Raw genomic sequence first — 16,298 nt, 5'->3', positions numbered from 1 at the left:
TTGAGGCTGAGGGTCACACCGAAAGTCGGGACAGCAGTCATAATCTTCCTTGCTCCTTCCAGGTACTGTTCGAAAGTTGATTCTATGTGGTATATACTGCAGCACAGCTCGACCCCTATCTTCTTGGCGTACCTCTAGATATCCACTAATTCATGCACAAAATCAATTCGTCATCCTTCCGTGCATAATCTGGGCATGAGTAGAAATGCTGAGCTGGATCTATGGCATATCTTGTTACCTACTCAAGTCTTCTGCATAGGACCTCACGGCTTTCTTTCCGGCGAACATGCCCTGAACTCATAGCGTGAAGAAAATGCATGTCTCGGACACGAGGGGAGTGTCCAGTCACCTGGGTTCTCAGATCACTGATGCTTACCAAAACTGAGATACGTCCAAACGTTGTGCCACATTATTTTGGAGGCCAGCACCTCTACAAGTGCTAACGTTCTGGCATATGCACGCGTCTCGTCTGCTGCTCCCTCTTGCGTTTGTGTATTTAGCTACTGGTCTGTGCCTTGCATATGCAAGGAGACAAGACGGAACCGGTAATTCGCACAAGGATAGCCTATTCTGTCTTGGCTGAAGTCACGAGTAGCCTTTCCGAGGATCGTTTAATGAGCAGCATAAAAAGTCGATCAGATCTGATATCGGAAAGAACAACGTAGGGCTAGAATCTTACCATTATCAAACACCTCGAATAAGAAACAAGGGTTGCCTCGGGATTGCCGTTCCGATCCATGACTCGTTGCTGCGTGCCGGCTCTTACATCCATAGCGTCAACCTGCATCTTCAGTGTCTGGTTAGCAATGCTAGATGATAGCGCATTCTATCACATTCCTCTCAACATACCAATAAACTGATCGATCACAATTTAAATTCTAGATAGTACTTTCGCTGATGTGTTAACTATCTGCGTTCTTGATAAATGACCGACATCGAGGATTCTTTCTGTGGATGTCCCGAGCTTTCCGCCTGAGGATGGAAATATTATCCCTTTTAGCATTTAGCTATTTTCGTTTAGATTTTTCTATTTCCCTAACGAAGTAGCTTGAGATAGAATAAGGAAAGGCTTGCGTTGGCGCTATTGCAACTGCACTGGGGAGAACTGAGACATTTGATGATTGTCATAAATTTTGCTTGAGATTGAGTTGAGGCCCTAGCTCTGATTCTGAAAGACGCAATTATCCAATCAACAACGTATTGAATGCAAGCAGTAGAAAGGAAGCCCACTTTTACTCGCCCATGTCCAAGTTCGTCCAAATCCCTTTCGTGAAATGCATTTAGGCCTTCGGCTCTGATGCGTACGAATAACGACTATATGCATAGTCTTGTATTTGTGGTGTCATTGGGTTTCTAACATAGTAGAAGGGAGACATTGCTCCACATGAGTCTTCGCTATAGGGCGTCTCACTGTCTTGACTGTAGTCCGTCAATTCGTCGTAAGCATAGTCTGATCGGTTTGAGCCTATGTCATTCTGGGGGGCAACGATTTGTCCAGATGTCAAAGCTCGTCGCCTGGGCTGCTTTGCTTCACGCTGAGCTTTGCTAATGCGAGTTCTTGTTGCCTTCCTCGCACTGTCCTTCTTGCGTCGGTACCTTGTCGTGGGCTGTATGTCTCCTTCCACGGCGGAGTTATCCAACACCCAGATGTATCCTTTCTTTGTCGAATGCCTGTCAGCAAAAGTATGTGGAACTTTCACAAATGCCTGGTGGATCATTAGCTGAAATTGAGGTGAAGCAATGAGGACCTACCTTGTTCATGGAGAGATTGTGTCTAACGCTATTTTGCCAGCCCTTGTCCATAGGATCCTTTGCTTTGCTTGTGTTTTTTTCTATCCAGTCATAGATATCTTTCAGTACCAAGCGATGGCCAGGCGCGTCCATTAATGCAGCGTGAATGAGTTTAGCATATGGGGTGTCACTGAGGAATGACCCGGTATCAACGTCATCCGTGAAGTCACCCTCTGCATAGTCGTAGCTAATACTCAGTTCTTGGGGTCGCAGATGATTATTGAAGTTGGCGTCATCAACCCTCTGTGATGGCCAGTGACCCCCCAATGCGTATTTTGTCGATGGTATAGGAGGATTTTGCAGAGCTTGATGGTTGAGAGCCAGCTGGGGAGGCTGTAGGTAGGGTTGTATGGGAGGATAAAGGAATGTGTGGGTCCGGTCAACTGGCATGCGCGGATACTCCAAAGGCCGGTAAGTGTTGGCTTGAAAGGCACACTCTGCGTTCGGCGACCGATCCCAGAGACTCAAATTTGAATCCGTCAGATCTTGGACGTGGTCATGACTAGGATAGAGGAGCAAATCGCTGCCTAAAGAAGGCATTCCATCTTCTCTCTTCACGTGCAGAGAATCCATGGTAGGTTCTTCCAAAATGTATCTTGCGTCCAAAGAGATGCGTCTAGGGTATTATTGTTTCGATGGATGTGAATTCTTTGATGCAGCTTGTGAAGATATCTTGCTAATGCATTTAGATTCGGAAGGAAATCGGACTGGTGGGGTTGGGAAGATTATGGAAAGTTGCGAGGAAATCTGAACAGGCATTATAACACTTTCATTGCCACCGTGAAAATTTGTTATATCAAACATCTACCTTCATAGCTCATAAAGCCCCTTTGAGACAGACAAACCTTTCAAAGCTACATGCAGTAGCGCGCATGTAGCCTAAGCAGGGCTCTGCAGAATGAGAAAGATGGCAGCACTAGAGCAGCTAGGTTGGTTGCACGCAACCTTGCGCCCAGCAAATCACATCACGCTGAATATTTTTCCATATCTGATGCACATAGATACGTATGTGCGCTTGCCTCATTTCTTTGAAGGTCTGTGGTAAAATAAAGCAGGCGAGGCGGACCGTGGCATGTTGAGCTCACCTTTTATGCAGAGCACAAGCCACTCCAAATTTGGGCATGCAGATAACCGTTGAAACGTGTGGATCAAGCTCTGCCTTTGGTGAGTAAGAGCGAATGATATTCGAGACCGTTTCTCAAGGCTGCAACAAGCTTCTGGCCGTAATGTTCGCGGATGGAGTTGGCGCAGCTGCCACTTTTAGCGATGAAAGCAGATAATCCAACCTTTCTTATTTCGAGATTACCAGGTGCTCTGACAGCAGCAGGCTCTCCTTGACGACTATCTTGCCTCTTGTTGCAGGATGGTGCGTGGACGACAAGGGCCAGGTGACGAGATATGTGGCGGGCTGAGGCCATCTAGTAGTACAGTCTCAAATGGATTTGTTACTATGCAGTGACCGACATCCTCATGTATTCCGTGAATGCTCACTTACTTGTCAACAGCATCGACCCTTTCACTTGCGATAGTAAACCTTCTTGAATTGGAAATGCAGCTGAAGAATGCCTTTATCGAAGCTACTTCGGAAGCCACGCTCTCGCTTTGCGCTGAAGTCCCACTCTTTGTCAACTATACGAAAACCGATGTCCTCGTATGGTGGACCGCTGAAAAACCTGATCAGACAGGTATCTTCCTCACCGGCCGGTGCAAAAGACTCTCCACGTTTCCGTCCTCCTTCACGCTCAATTCGATACGTTGGCGCCTTAGTTTTGTCGATGAGGTCAGGATAGAAGATGTTGAATTTATAGCCTTGAACTACCTTTGGTGGGGGGTTGTCATGATCATAATGAGTTTGGTTATACTTATTCCATTCGTAACCCATCTGGACACGATTAAAGTAACGCGGCTTCCGTGGTCGATATTTGCCCGCCCATTGCGGTTGAGCTTTGGTCTGGACTTCTTCCTCCCCAGCAAAGATCTCCTCATCCTCCTGTATCCCTCGGGCTACTTCTCGGTCGTATAGAGCATTGGTTGCTGATGAGAAATCCTCTCCCAGGGTAGCTGCAGGCCGGGCGTTTGCATTTGCTACAGCGGTTGAGGACTTAGAAGGTGCAGCTGTCGTTCGTTTGAGAGAAGCAGTGTCTCTGAATGGTACATATCCTAGCTTTGTGATTCGCTGTTTTTCACTGTTGTGTTGATCTAAGAATGCTGCTTCTTCAATCACACCAAGATACTTGTCTTCTTGACGAACTTTTAGCTCAGGCTCTGGGTCTAAGAATACGGCCGACCAATCCGAAGAATGGGTTACAGAGACATTCTCAGTCTTAGTGGTATCATGGCACTCCCTGAGTCTACCCTCATATCCAGGGTCCTGAAGAAGTAAACTCAATTCTTGCTTGAGATTTGAGGCTTCGGTACATTGTTCTCGTCGAAAATTACTCAAACACTTGTCAATTACCGACTTGTAGATTGCTTTGAGCTCTGCCTCTGCTTTGTAGACTTCGACACTAGCCTTCAATTGTTCCCAGTATTCGACATCGATAGGTTCATTTGACTGCAATTTGCTCAAAATCTGTTCTTCAAGGCGGGTAAGCTCTGCTAGGGTTTTCGGCTTTAGGAGACGGTCAATGTCGGCCTGGACAGGGGCAGAGCGTGCTAGTTCGCTACGATTCTTGCAAATCAATCGAAGCGCATTCCAGTATCTGCGATTGTCCCTACTCGTCTCAAGGGCAAGATATGTACTTATATCTTTTTCCAGCTCCGCTAGTTTGGTTGCATCTAATCCATCGAAGACGCTAGATGGGTCTATGGCTTCCACATCTCCATCATCTCCATCATCCTCTAACAGATCTTGAGGGTCGTCCATGGCATTTAATGTCACCGCGAGCAAGTCGATAATTCTAGCGCGGCCTTCTTTGACTCTTATTTTGGCCTTCTTCTTAGATTGCTTCAAGACGAACTCGTCTTCCTTAGCGACCCATTCTCTCATTTGCTCCGCCTCTTGAATTTGGTTGCGACGAGTGAGCTCCTTTGCAAAGTTTTCCTCATTGTTCGCCCGCCTTTGGGGATGTGAGTTACTCCCCTCACGGCTATTCGGTTGAGGGCTACGTTGATGGCGGTCTCTCCGAACATCCTTAGCTGGTCGCTTCCATGGTGGTGTTGAAGAGCGGGGACGTTTTCGATTTTCTGAAAAGGACATATTTGCGAGGGGCGGTGGTGAATCAATACTCACGAATTCCCAGCCGAGTCGAAGTCCTCAAATCAACCATAAAGTGAAGCACAAGCCCTATGCTAGCCTGTGGCGTCATGCCTTATCAAGGTTAGATTGTTTCCCGAAGCCGCTAGGATGCCTTAGTTCTAAGGTGGTACCTTACGGTACGTTACGCCCATAAGATCTTTTGATACGCAAGCTGGACTCCTTGACTGAAGCATGTCATCGAACTTACAGACACACATAGCTTCTTGGATCATCGCATTATGAAAACATGCCGACACATTGGAGGTATGTTGATGGCACCGACGCACCATTGCTAATTCAGCACGACTTTGGTCCGACGAGCTACGCGATATGGCTCACGGATCTTACCTATATATGGACAGAATCTTTGGATAGGAGACGAATCATTCAGAATGCCTTTTCTCTAGACACTAGCATTGACCCTTCTGAAGATCACAGTCAAATGCGATCGTTGCTTTCCTGTGTACAAAAAGCTCTTGACCAAGATGCCGGCACCGATCTTCAAATAGTATTTGAAGATGGAGGAAATTGCATTGCGCTGCGTCTGACGGTTCCTTTGCCTGCGTCTCTACCTGCTTTGCAATGGAATGTGAACCTCCAAAAGTGCCCTCAAGCCGAAGTCACTCGAAAACTTGTTGTACCCTTGCTCGTAGATCGGACACAAGCCATGAGTGAGAGAAGATCACTGATACAGCAAATCAAGGACAAGGACAATATTATCTCAAAATTGGTCAGTCAGATGCAGGCCGATGGCTGTGATCTAAGCAAGGCCTTTCCGGGAGCCTTGACCACGAAGTCAAGTACCAAAGCGAACGTAAGACAATTAGCAAGCAAATCCGTGAAAGGCTTCGCACAATTCGAGGAGAAATCATGGCAAACTCATGTATCTCAAAACAGCGACACAGGCTCGAATTTGCAGGGCCTCGTATCTAATATCTCTCCGTTGAGATCTTTCGGAGGGTTGGAATCATTCAACCGAGCAGGTGAACCTGCTGCAACGAGGGCTGGGGAGCATCCACCCCATATGTTAAATGCACTTCAGAACGCTTCATCGTCTAATGTGACGACAGAAGATAATCGTCTACTTGATGAAGGAGAATTTCAGGTGTGTGTAGATCCCACTTGCGCTCACAAGGGTCCTGTTGATCATTATTCGTCTTAGAGACAAGTGACGCCGCCACCAATATCAAGACAGCTTACTGAGCCTTTGAACTCTTCGAAGCAACCGCAGGATTCGCATCAGGAGAGAACTTTGGACGAAGACTCTACCACAGACGATGAGGATGACGATCTCGCGCCATCTACTAGGGAAGTGCCAACGTCAGCCGTCTCTCCCACAAAGAAGCCCCAGCATCCAGTCCAATCATCCGTGCCCAATTTTGATCAAAGTTCAACTAACGAATCTGGCTCAGCACCTAGCTCACCACTACTGCAAAGATCACTTTCACCACATCCGGAAGCTGCGTTATCAGTTCGCGGTGGATTAGGAGTGGACACGACCTCGCCAAAACCGAAATCAAAGCTGGGGAAGATTGGGGGGAAGAAGAAAGCTGAAACTGCGAACCAATCCCAACCATCTCAGGATGCACTTGCAATGCGCTCCAAGTGCACCGAATCACCTTCAGAGATTCTCGAAAAGCATAGACATGGAGTGGGTAGCGATATCCGTTCATCCCCTCGAAAAGCAGACTCAAGAGGCCGCCAATCTGTACCACCAAGACAGTCTCCAACCCCGCGTGAAAATTCCCAGGAGCGTGCAGACAGGAATCGCGAGCGACTCAAGCGAGAACTAGATACTAAAAGTCATGCAGCGACGAAGAAGAAGCGTAAATTTTGATTGACTTTTGCGACCTTCTAAGATCCCCTATTTTCCCGTACCTCCTGGAAGGGACTGGGAATTGAAAAAACGGATTCTAACAATTGCTTTGCCCAGCTACCTTAACATTCAGACATGTGCGAAATTTGCATGTAATCAGATAGCAGACACCCTGGATAGGAGACGTCAGTACATACTTGATTCAGCAGCAGGATAGGGTGTTCAATGTATTCGATTGCTGAAGCAAAGACTGAGTCTGAGGAACTCTGGGTAAGATGTTCTGCCTTGCTCTGCATATGAGAAGTCCGGAAATGAAGACTGGCAATAATGACTTTAAGCGTCGAAGATGAGGCTGGGTGACGCATGTGAATTTGAGACACACTCACGAAGATCTCGCAATTTACGGTGTTACGGTGTTACGTGTACGGATGAGATGCCTAGATGAATAGAGGAATGATTCAATGTCGAAAGAAGACATAGCAGATGAAACGCTACAACATTCTGTATCTCTCGTACGTCATAATTTTGACCTAAGCATCTCACATCAAAGCCATCCGCCCAAAGGCGCTTCAGACAATCTTACTTCAAATCCGGAAAAGAGCGAACGTAATGAGCTGGACACTCGTATCCACCTGGGTTATTATGCAAGTACAGCTGATGATAATCTTCAGCGTCCCACCCTACATCACAAAAAACATTAGCACATCCCCATCGCCATCGAATTATCAAGCAAGGAAACACTCACACTGCCCCGCCTCCAAAATCTCCGTCGTGACCTTCCCCTTCCACCACTGCTCATCCACCTTCCTTTGCACCTCCTCCGCCTCCTTCTTTTGCGCCTCCCCATGCCAAAATACCGCACTGCGATACTGCGTCCCACTATCCATCCCCTGGCGATTCTTCGTCGTCGGATCATGCATCTTATAAAAGAACTGCAACAGCGTCGCATAGCTCACGACCTCGGGATCAAACACCATCTGCAGCGCCTCGGCATGACCCGTCCGTCCAGAACATACAGCTCGGTACGAAGGGCTGTTGCTGTCGCCGCCGATATAGCCGACTTTGGCGTCCAGGAGGCCTTTGTTGTCGAAGTGTTTGCGGAAGAGGTGCTCGACGCCCCAGAAACAACCGGCTGCTACGGTGCATTTTTGGGCGTTGGGCGGGAAGTCTTTGGGCGCGGCGGCTTGGGAGGGGGGTTGAAGGGACATGCTTGAGGAGGTTGTGAAGGGGCGGAGGAGGCGGGAGAGGAAGCTGGGCATCGTGGATGTCATGATTGATGTGGCGAGGAGGAGGGTCAAGAGAGAGAATGTGGTGAGGAGCGCGGTTCCTTGATGAATATGAATGATTGCGGAGTCTGTAAGAATGATGGCAGTGGTGTGTCGGAGTCTTGCGCAAAGAGGAGGTTGAGGACAAACAAAGAATGGGTACAAATACAATTGATTTCAGAACCGTCGAAGTCCCCGGATGAGATCTTTAGATTGCGTCATTGCGCGGACGGGGATGAGTAAGCCTTGCAGCGAATCAGAGGGCGGCTTCAGCCATGATATGGAATCATTTCATATTGCAGAAAGAACAGCAATTTGGAATACTGAGAGTGCTAGGGTATATTGATTACTCAAACACTCAATTGAGGTCACTAAAGAGACCGAACATTCATAACACGGCCACATAGACTGAATGCTGTTTCCCAATGATGCTTGCAGTAGCCGGTCGAACGCCGCGCTAGATTCAAATGCAAACCCTCGAGGGTTGCCCAAAGCTTCAATGAAGGACGCAATGCAATAGAATGAAGAAGTCTCAGCTCCTCATCGCCACGCACCTTTCCCAGTCGTGACCAGGCTGCCTCTTGAGGGAGGCAGCATAGCGCCACTCAGCCGAACAGCATCTTTCGCTGGACCTGCAGAATCTCTCATTCGGCCCTCACCTGCCATGGTCGTCCTTCGACTACCCGAGTATTTGACCACAGGCGCCGTATGTGGACTGAGTATGTTCGTCTTCCAATCATTTTCCTTGTCGCTCTTCACCATCCTTCGCGCATGAGAAGCAGTAAAGAGGGTATCAGGCGGTGGACTGCCTGAAGCGGATCCTGTGGGAGATCTGCGTCGTTGACGATTTGCACCAACCGAACCTGAAGCAGCCATCGATGCTCGTTTCATAGCGCTCTTGATTTGCATCGCATCTGATTTGTTCGCTCTCCATCGGTCCTCACTTTCCGAGCCGGAGTTGTCAACGTTTGCGCTCGCTGAGATGTCAGCCGCATTCTGTACATGCTGTAGAGAGGAGTGATTTCCAGCTGTCAGGGGTGTGAGTTCTCTAAGCGGTGAAGTGTCCGAATCAGAAGATAATTGTGTCAGTGTTGGCGGTAGAGGAGAGCCGTCTGTTCTCTTCGCTAGAAAACCCGTCTTGAATCGATTATTCTTTGACTTGGGCTCTGATGTAACAACTGGTGGCGCAGGGACAGGAGAATCATCATCCGACATTGTTGCCGACGAATTCGAATCATTTGGCATCGACGCTAGTGAAGGCTCAGATCCAGCTGGCTCTACAGAAGACGTGTCTGGGGTTGAGTCTAACTTTTGAGGAGTCTTTTCAAATTCTGCTAGCGTGCCTTCGTCAGTATCATCACGCCAACGGACACCGCGTTTCGAATTCTTGACTGGAGATTTTTTCTTCGGGGTGAAGGAGATACCCTTCCTCGCTGCCATGGCTTTCCTTCGCCTTGGAGACGCTTTTGAGGGTGATTCGAAGCTAGCGATTTTGGTAACTGCTGGGGGCAGCATTGCTTTCATAGGTGATGGGGCCCCAATCGCATATTGCTTTTTACGCTTTGGGGTTCCTTTTTGACTTGGCGGAAACGCTTCATTCGGCATCAGACTTCCATCTGGCTTAATGACATGCGATATCACAGACGTGCAAGATTTGAGCAATTTGCCCAAAATGCCCTTCGCCGCTTCGACAGCTTCATCCTCACTCATGGCTAAGAGGTCTTGGATAGCCGCCATTGTCTCAAAGTGCGCTTGGAGTAAGACCTGCACAAGGCCGGCTTCACTAGTTTTCTCATCTTCTGCTACTGCAAGTAAGGCTTCTCGTTCTGCCTGTCCCTTGAGCAGTTCAAACTGCTGACCAAGGCAGGATGCATCTATTGCGTCGATCTTTGCATCAACTTCTTTCAGTTGTCGGATCCCATTCTGTAAGGCCGAATCCATCGACCTTTCCCAATTATTCTTTGCTATACGTTGATGATAGTGGTGTCTGCTGTTCTCCAATTCCAAAAGAATTCCTTGAGCTGTCTTCCTCATTGCCGAACAGTTCTGAAGGGCATCTGTCTCCTCGAGGCTGTCGTTGATCTGATCGAAAGCGGCAACCCATCCAGAGATTATTACAATCCTTTTCTCGATTTGCCGCAGTTTCTTCATCTGAGTAGTCTTTTCTGAACGCTCCTTCTCTGAATCGTCGTATGCTTTTCGTATTCTTGCTACAGCTTCTCGTGTAACTACTTCTCGTTTCTCTTGCGATCGAGAGAATTTACTGAAAGATACACCTTCATGGTCTCTAAGCTGCTCCTTCAATTCGTTGATCAGCGCCATCTGCTCATCAATCTTGATCACAAAATCTTTGACATGTCTATTGACGTTGTATACGTTCCGCGTGACCTTTGTCTGGATATTTTTAGCTCGATTTGCATATCGAAGAGTGTTCTGAGTTTCATCGAAATGCACGCTCGATGGGCTGATGCAAACAATCATCACCGTCTTGCAATTTCCACCAAGAGAAAACTTAAGGAGTCGAGTGAGCTTGGAGTTTCGATATGGGATGTGATTTCGTTTTCTTGGATCGCATAGCGCATTTATGCAGCTTCCCAAGGCAAGTAGAGATTTATTAATATTTGCACCCTCCTGTAATCGTTCGCCTCTGTTCTTGGTTGCACTCGCTCTCTCACTCCCTGCTAAGTCGATGATGCTGAGAGTAGCCATAGTATGAGGCTCATTAATGTCGGCGTTCCTATCTTTTTGCGCAATGTTGATTTGCAGTACTGCGTGCGATCTAGAAGAGGTAGCGTTTGCGTCGGTTGGTGACATTGTTCGATATTCGTTACCTCGCACGATTATGTCCATGACTTCTTGTACGTTCTGGGGTCGATGACTTGACAGACCTGCCACTGACACTGCTTGATGAGCGTCTTCTCGAAGCATCAGACCCTGCTTGCTCCCTCCCGGCACCAGCAAGTCTCGAATGGTCTCATTATATATTTCAAGGTACGAAAGCGAGATCTCTGTGACTTTCTCATCAGACCGTTCCCCAATTCTCTCAAATAGCTCTTGCATGGTCAAAAAAATGACACCTGGTGCCTGCACTGTGCCTGTGATTGTGTGCGTCTTCCCACAGCCTGTTGCGCCATAGGCAAAGACGGTGGCATTGTAGCCGTCTAACACGCTATCTAGTAAATTCCTTGTCGTCGCTTCATATACATCTGCCTGTGTCGCATTCTCATCAAAGACTCTATCGAAGCCGAATGTCTGATCTTTTGCTCGTTTGCCGTTACTGGTAAACCTGGCGCTCTTTTGCACTGCATGTTCGTCTGGAGGATCGAAAACTCTGGTCAAAACTATCAGCATTGGTGCTCATATTCCCTCAATGTACCACACACAAGCATTTATCATCCACAACCTTGAGAATTGGCCTTATGCCTTTAGTCTTTAATGATGGTGTTTGAGCGGTAAGCGATCCGTCGCCGAGGAATAGAGGTCCGTCAGGAACTTGCGCAAGCTGCGCTGCCTCTCTGACCTGTCATGAAGTCAGCCTCCTAATTGCAGCAGTAGTGTCCGCTTGCGTACTGTAAATGGTCTAACCCGGATGGCTACGCTGATCGATGATGCCCCATCCGACGCCGCCATGGCTAGCAGCAAAAGGAGCGTATCCTACGACAGAAGAAGAACACCTCAAGTAGATACTATGCGGTTTGGAGTTTGTCGCACGTTTGACGCAGCGGGTTTCGCAAGCGATGGTTTACATAGCGTCATGTTGATTTCGGCGCGCTTGACGCTGCCATTTTGGGGAAAGCGCCGCGTTGCGAGGACAACTGCCGCCGCCGAAATTTCGACCAATAATCCTAGAAAGGCGGAAAGAAGGGCCATATTCTACTTTGTACGATGAGTTTGGAGGATGTTTCAGTCATGCCATGCATTATCTATGCTTCGAGACTAGGCTTGAGGCGAATCGTTCCATCCCTTTCAGCCACGAAGGGTTGAATAATGCATCGAGAATGAATCACAACATTCCACGTTGGCTATGCCTGACCCTTTCAGATATCATACCCTCATTGCTCAGGCCTAGATGCTGCTTCCTCCGAAATACGCGGGGCCACTGTAACGTCTGCGATAGTTGGAGACTCCATTGACTTCCACGCCTGGTTTTTGAGCCATTGTTCGCCAGATTTTCCCGCCTCTGCCTGTACTTTACTTCTCTTCAGGAAGGCTCCCTTTCGAGGAAGTTTGCAAGCAATCTCTGTCCAGGTGCTGTTGTCAACCGAGTATTCGAACCCTAGAAAAACATTAAAAATTAGTCGGGCCTATAGTCTATTTTCTTGACGCTTGGACAGGTATATACTGAGGGTCGGTCAGTCTGAACATGGTGCCAAATTCCAACTGCCTGAGATCTACAGGCAATTGGAGGGATGCAAACCCTGGAACGTGCCTTGTAGGCCATTCTTTGATCAGACTAATCGACGCGCCCAAATTTGAATGAGTCACTCGCGTACGCCTAGGAAGATACTAACCTTCGAGCCAGGCGGACACTTTTGATTTTCGGTCTGCTAAAAAGCCAACCTGCATACGTATTAGCCGCATAAGAAACAGATTGGGATAGCACGAACCAATATGATAGTATCACCGTTGTATTCTGTCCGACTTTCTCGCTGAATGACGAATCTCTTGCCATTGAATGTGCTCGAACTTCCGGTATAGCTGAATGCTTTCAGTGGTTTGAGATCGAAGAACCTGGACGTGGCCTCAAGTGAATAATCCGAAAGAATTGTTGTAATTACATCACTCATTCTTAAAGAACGCATATCTGTATTCTGTGCAACAGATTCAAGGTTGACTGAACGTTGAAAACTAGGCCGGTCCACCCCCCAACCTTCACGAATGAGAAATCCAGGTGTCCTACTTCCGAGTTTGAAGCAGCAACGACACTCTTAGCCTTTTTTGGGAGAGCCAAGTCTTTAGAATGATCAGTATCCGTTGCTCCTGGCTTATTGTCTATTGCACGCTTCCTCTTCTCGACTGACGGGGATTGAGCCAGAGGCGATAACGGCTCGCTATCTGCATGCTGACCAGACTTGTAAGCTTCTATATTTGGCGATTCCTTTGTCGGCGTCGCCGGCAGGCCTGGCTGCACCTCTTTGGGGGAAACTTCTGCCTTTGACAGGAACATCTTGGCCTTCTCCTTCGCTTCATCCGAGGGTTTGAGACATCCTGAACTCACTTGCTGCTCTGCACGTGGTGTTCCTGTTGTTGATTGCACTTGCGCTGGGCGCTTTGCCAGATCAGGTTGCTGCTTCGCTGGACATTTCTGTGTTGGCAGTTGACAGAGGCTTTTACTTTGTCCCTTTATGAAGACTCCAAGGGTATTTGTGCCAGGCCGTTGCTTTGCAAGTGGCGGGTGCGTCGACAATCCTGGGTATCTCGGAGGTGGCATCTCAGGTTGGTGCTCACCCGTGACCTGGGCATTGACAATACTGCGGATAGATTCAGCATCTTCTTTGGCGGCTTGCTCTTTGGATGGATCTGCTGAAGGAAGTGCTGTTAAAGATAGGGGGTCGTGTAGAACTTGAATCTGATTGCTTGGTGCTGCTTTGGAGTATGCCCCATATCGTTGTATGGCGCATTGAGTTGTGACGGCTGAGCTGAGTTTGATGTGTAGTTCTGGGACTTAAACACAACTTGTGCGGTAATTGGGGCACCTGGAGGACCTAGACGCTGCTCAACCGCCTCTTGAACCATCTTGTCGATTTCTGCTTTAACAATCTTGCCTAATGCTCCATTGTTTAGCATCCCAGCAACAGTTGCCTCGTCGGTAATAACGTCTTGATTGGAGGAAGACATAGACTTTTCAACTATCGATAGGATGTGGGATTGGCTCTTTTCGGTCTGAAGTGCGGTATTCACTCCCTCGTTCAACCACTCGTGCATTGTGGCGAGCAGACTGTTGTCTGGACGGTGCTGTGATCCCATCCTCTTGAAGGCTCGATTAGTCCAAGCAGGTAGTAGCCGAGGGTAGAGCTAGCAGTTTGGTGATCTCAAGGTGACTGTTTCAGTCAAGGCAGGCTAAGCAAGACGACGGACGCGTTGGCCAGAAGATATCGAATTGAGGCAGCCTTCTCTTTTTTAAACAGCACAAAAGGAATATATTCAAGATGCAAGAGCGAAACAAGACCTTAATGATATCTTAAGAAGAACAGACTGTATGCATTGGAAAGCTTCTAGCCAACCTTGAGACTGATCATTTCCTTTGGATGCATGAAGAAGTCGTCAAATCAAAATTTAGAGCTAAAAGAGGGTACATGAAAATGGTCAACTGATTTGAAGTGTCGTGATGAGAGTAAAAGATGAGAAGTGTTAGCGTTAAGTGGTAAATTAGACAGAAGAGGCAATTTCAGCTCAGGAGCACGACTCATCGTAGAAGTCCATACGATGAGTCTATTCACTCAGAGACACACTGTCTCTTTCGTTTCAATCGTTATGTTTCTTGTCACCGTTGACTCTGACTTGTAGATTCATCTTCATAGCTAGGCATTATCACATCATAATCCTCACCCAGTTCCATCTCATCCTCCTGCTTGTTTTTGTCTTTGAATCTGAACGCTAGAAGAGCTCCTTCACCTAAGCCAGCTCCAAGCGGATTTTTGTTCAACACACTCCCTTTCTTCACACCACCTTTGCTTTTTACGTCGCCTTCATCGAACTCCGGAATTTCAAGATTTACCCAGCCCTTGTTTAGGTCGTTCTTGTCCATTGGAACACCTAAAATGACATCGTCTGGATCTTCTGGTATGGAGTTCTGGTTTATATTCTTGATGCCGATGGCTTTCATTGTGTTGAGGAGATCCTGTCTGATTGATGTGAACGTTTGCGTCGATTGACATAGTAAGAGTATGGTGGTCTTGTGATGTTTGAACCGAAGGGTGAGATCGGAAGTCTGGTTCTGCTTTTTCGGAGGCTGGAGAAGACATTAGCATTTTGACGCCCGGCTGCTGAAGATGGCATACCATGGTTGTTCCTAATTATGTCGTGAAGTTCGCCCATTGAAGTTTGAGGCGCGTCAAAGTGATTGCGTCGCGTGCCTTATAGAAATAGACAGTACCAAATATGCACGGTTGACGGGCGGTCGGGGATGAAATATACACGGCATTTGACCTGGCGAGATGGTGGGCGCTAGAACCAAGTCCCCTGCCGCAAGATTTGACAAACAAATCTACTTCATCAGACGCATTGCGCATCCGATAGCGGCCAGGAACATACCTCAGCCAATGCAGCAGGTATGATATTGTTACATTCTAGGAGCATGCCACCTGCATGAGACACAATACCTGTTCCTTCATGGATCCTCCACCGGCACAGAAATATGAGAAAGAGAGCGCATCATCTCCACACTCACAGATCGTGAAGGTGTTCGGTGGAGAACGATTGACGTTGCCCTTCCTCTTTCGGCTACCTTTGGGAACATTTGTTGCGTTTGGGGGAGGTGGATCTCTTGGGATTGCCCAAGGAGGCAAAATGGCAGGTATGAGATTTCGAGCGGAGCACGCCCATATCTTTCCTACCACAACTACTGGTTGGTATCTGTACCACAAAAGCAAGAACTACCATGTGATGCTTGGTGGTATCAAAGAGGGGGTAAAAATGGGAGCAAAGATTGGATTCTGGGCCGGAAGCTTCTTAGTCATTGAAGAGGCCGTGGATCGCTTGAGGGGAAGCAGAGACTTCTTCTCTACAACGGTAGCTGGACTGAGTATTGCTGGTGGCTTCAGTGCGTGGTGTAAGTCACACCTGTCCCAATTATGAACCGTCTCTTACAAGATGACAGACCGTTTCCCTGTCCCGACGGCAGCCAGGACGTGCAAAACTGGGCTCTACGGCGGACTTACATATGGATTGGTCCAAGACGCAATAGGCTTGGCTAGAGGGAGAAGGCCTGGCTACCTCAACTTTGTCTTAGGGCATGATCGCGCGGAAATTGAAAGCGAAGCTCCATGAAAAGAACCCGTACTCTAGGTCAGTCGGGCTGATAGAGCAACACGCCTTGAAGGAGCTCAATGCGCTCGACGACTGGAATGAAGAGACTAGCAGACTAGCATAGGCTAGACCAAACAAAGAGAGCGTTTGAGGGGAGCGCATTATCGTGGACTGCTGTCCGCTAATCGCTTGTGAACGACCAGCAGACGCAGCAAGGCAT

General features: G+C 47.9%; 7 protein-coding genes across 7 annotated transcripts; 1 reads left to right on the top strand and 6 right to left on the bottom strand.

Moving 5' to 3' along the window:
- Positions 1–1,280: 1,280 nt before the first annotated feature.
- On the bottom strand, positions 1,281–2,364 carry KY384_001408 (uncharacterized protein; the record flags this gene model as incomplete). The annotated part of the gene is made up of 2 exons (XM_044809938.1): positions 1,281–1,706; positions 1,753–2,364. The coding sequence occupies 2 exons, from the start codon at positions 2,362–2,364 to the stop codon at positions 1,281–1,283; spliced, it is 1,038 nt and encodes a 345-aa protein (XP_044672950.1).
- Positions 2,365–3,307: 943 nt separating this feature from the next.
- On the bottom strand, positions 3,308–4,990 carry KY384_001407 (uncharacterized protein; the record flags this gene model as incomplete). The annotated part of the gene is made up of 1 exon (XM_044809937.1): positions 3,308–4,990. One exon carries the CDS (start codon positions 4,988–4,990, stop codon positions 3,308–3,310), a length of 1,683 nt encoding a protein of 560 aa, XP_044672949.1.
- A 286-nt stretch (positions 4,991–5,276) lies between these two features.
- KY384_001406 (uncharacterized protein) lies at positions 5,277–6,866 on the top strand (the record flags this gene model as incomplete). Its single annotated transcript, XM_044809936.1, has 2 exons — positions 5,277–6,134; positions 6,192–6,866. 2 exons carry the CDS (start codon positions 5,277–5,279, stop codon positions 6,864–6,866), a joined length of 1,533 nt encoding a protein of 510 aa, XP_044672948.1.
- A 558-nt stretch (positions 6,867–7,424) lies between these two features.
- Positions 7,425–11,740, bottom strand: KY384_001405 (uncharacterized protein; the record flags this gene model as incomplete). The annotated part of the gene is made up of 5 exons (XM_044809935.1): positions 7,425–7,525; positions 7,591–8,199; positions 8,665–11,441; positions 11,494–11,630; positions 11,681–11,740. The coding sequence occupies 5 exons, from the start codon at positions 11,738–11,740 to the stop codon at positions 7,425–7,427; spliced, it is 3,684 nt and encodes a 1,227-aa protein (XP_044672947.1).
- Positions 11,741–12,162: 422 nt separating this feature from the next.
- Positions 12,163–12,897, bottom strand: KY384_001404 (uncharacterized protein; the record flags this gene model as incomplete). Its single annotated transcript, XM_044809934.1, has 3 exons — positions 12,163–12,386; positions 12,622–12,670; positions 12,718–12,897. 3 exons carry the CDS (start codon positions 12,895–12,897, stop codon positions 12,163–12,165), a joined length of 453 nt encoding a protein of 150 aa, XP_044672946.1.
- Positions 12,898–12,899: 2 nt separating this feature from the next.
- KY384_001403 (uncharacterized protein) lies at positions 12,900–14,035 on the bottom strand (the record flags this gene model as incomplete). Its single annotated transcript, XM_044809933.1, has 2 exons — positions 12,900–13,749; positions 13,776–14,035. The coding sequence occupies 2 exons, from the start codon at positions 14,033–14,035 to the stop codon at positions 12,900–12,902; spliced, it is 1,110 nt and encodes a 369-aa protein (XP_044672945.1).
- Positions 14,036–14,594: 559 nt separating this feature from the next.
- On the bottom strand, positions 14,595–15,114 carry KY384_001402 (uncharacterized protein; the record flags this gene model as incomplete). The annotated part of the gene is made up of 2 exons (XM_044809932.1): positions 14,595–15,062; positions 15,112–15,114. The coding sequence occupies 2 exons, from the start codon at positions 15,112–15,114 to the stop codon at positions 14,595–14,597; spliced, it is 471 nt and encodes a 156-aa protein (XP_044672944.1).
- Between the last annotated feature and the right edge of the window lie 1,184 nt (positions 15,115–16,298).

Source organism: Bacidia gigantensis, assembly GCF_019456465.1.
Source record: "Bacidia gigantensis strain McMullin 20006 chromosome Unknown contig_132, whole genome shotgun sequence".
Classification (NCBI taxonomy): domain Eukaryota; kingdom Fungi; phylum Ascomycota; class Lecanoromycetes; order Lecanorales; family Ramalinaceae; genus Bacidia; species Bacidia gigantensis.
The sequence above is the reverse complement of the archived record's forward strand: the minus strand, read 5'-3'. Positions and strand labels throughout refer to the sequence as shown.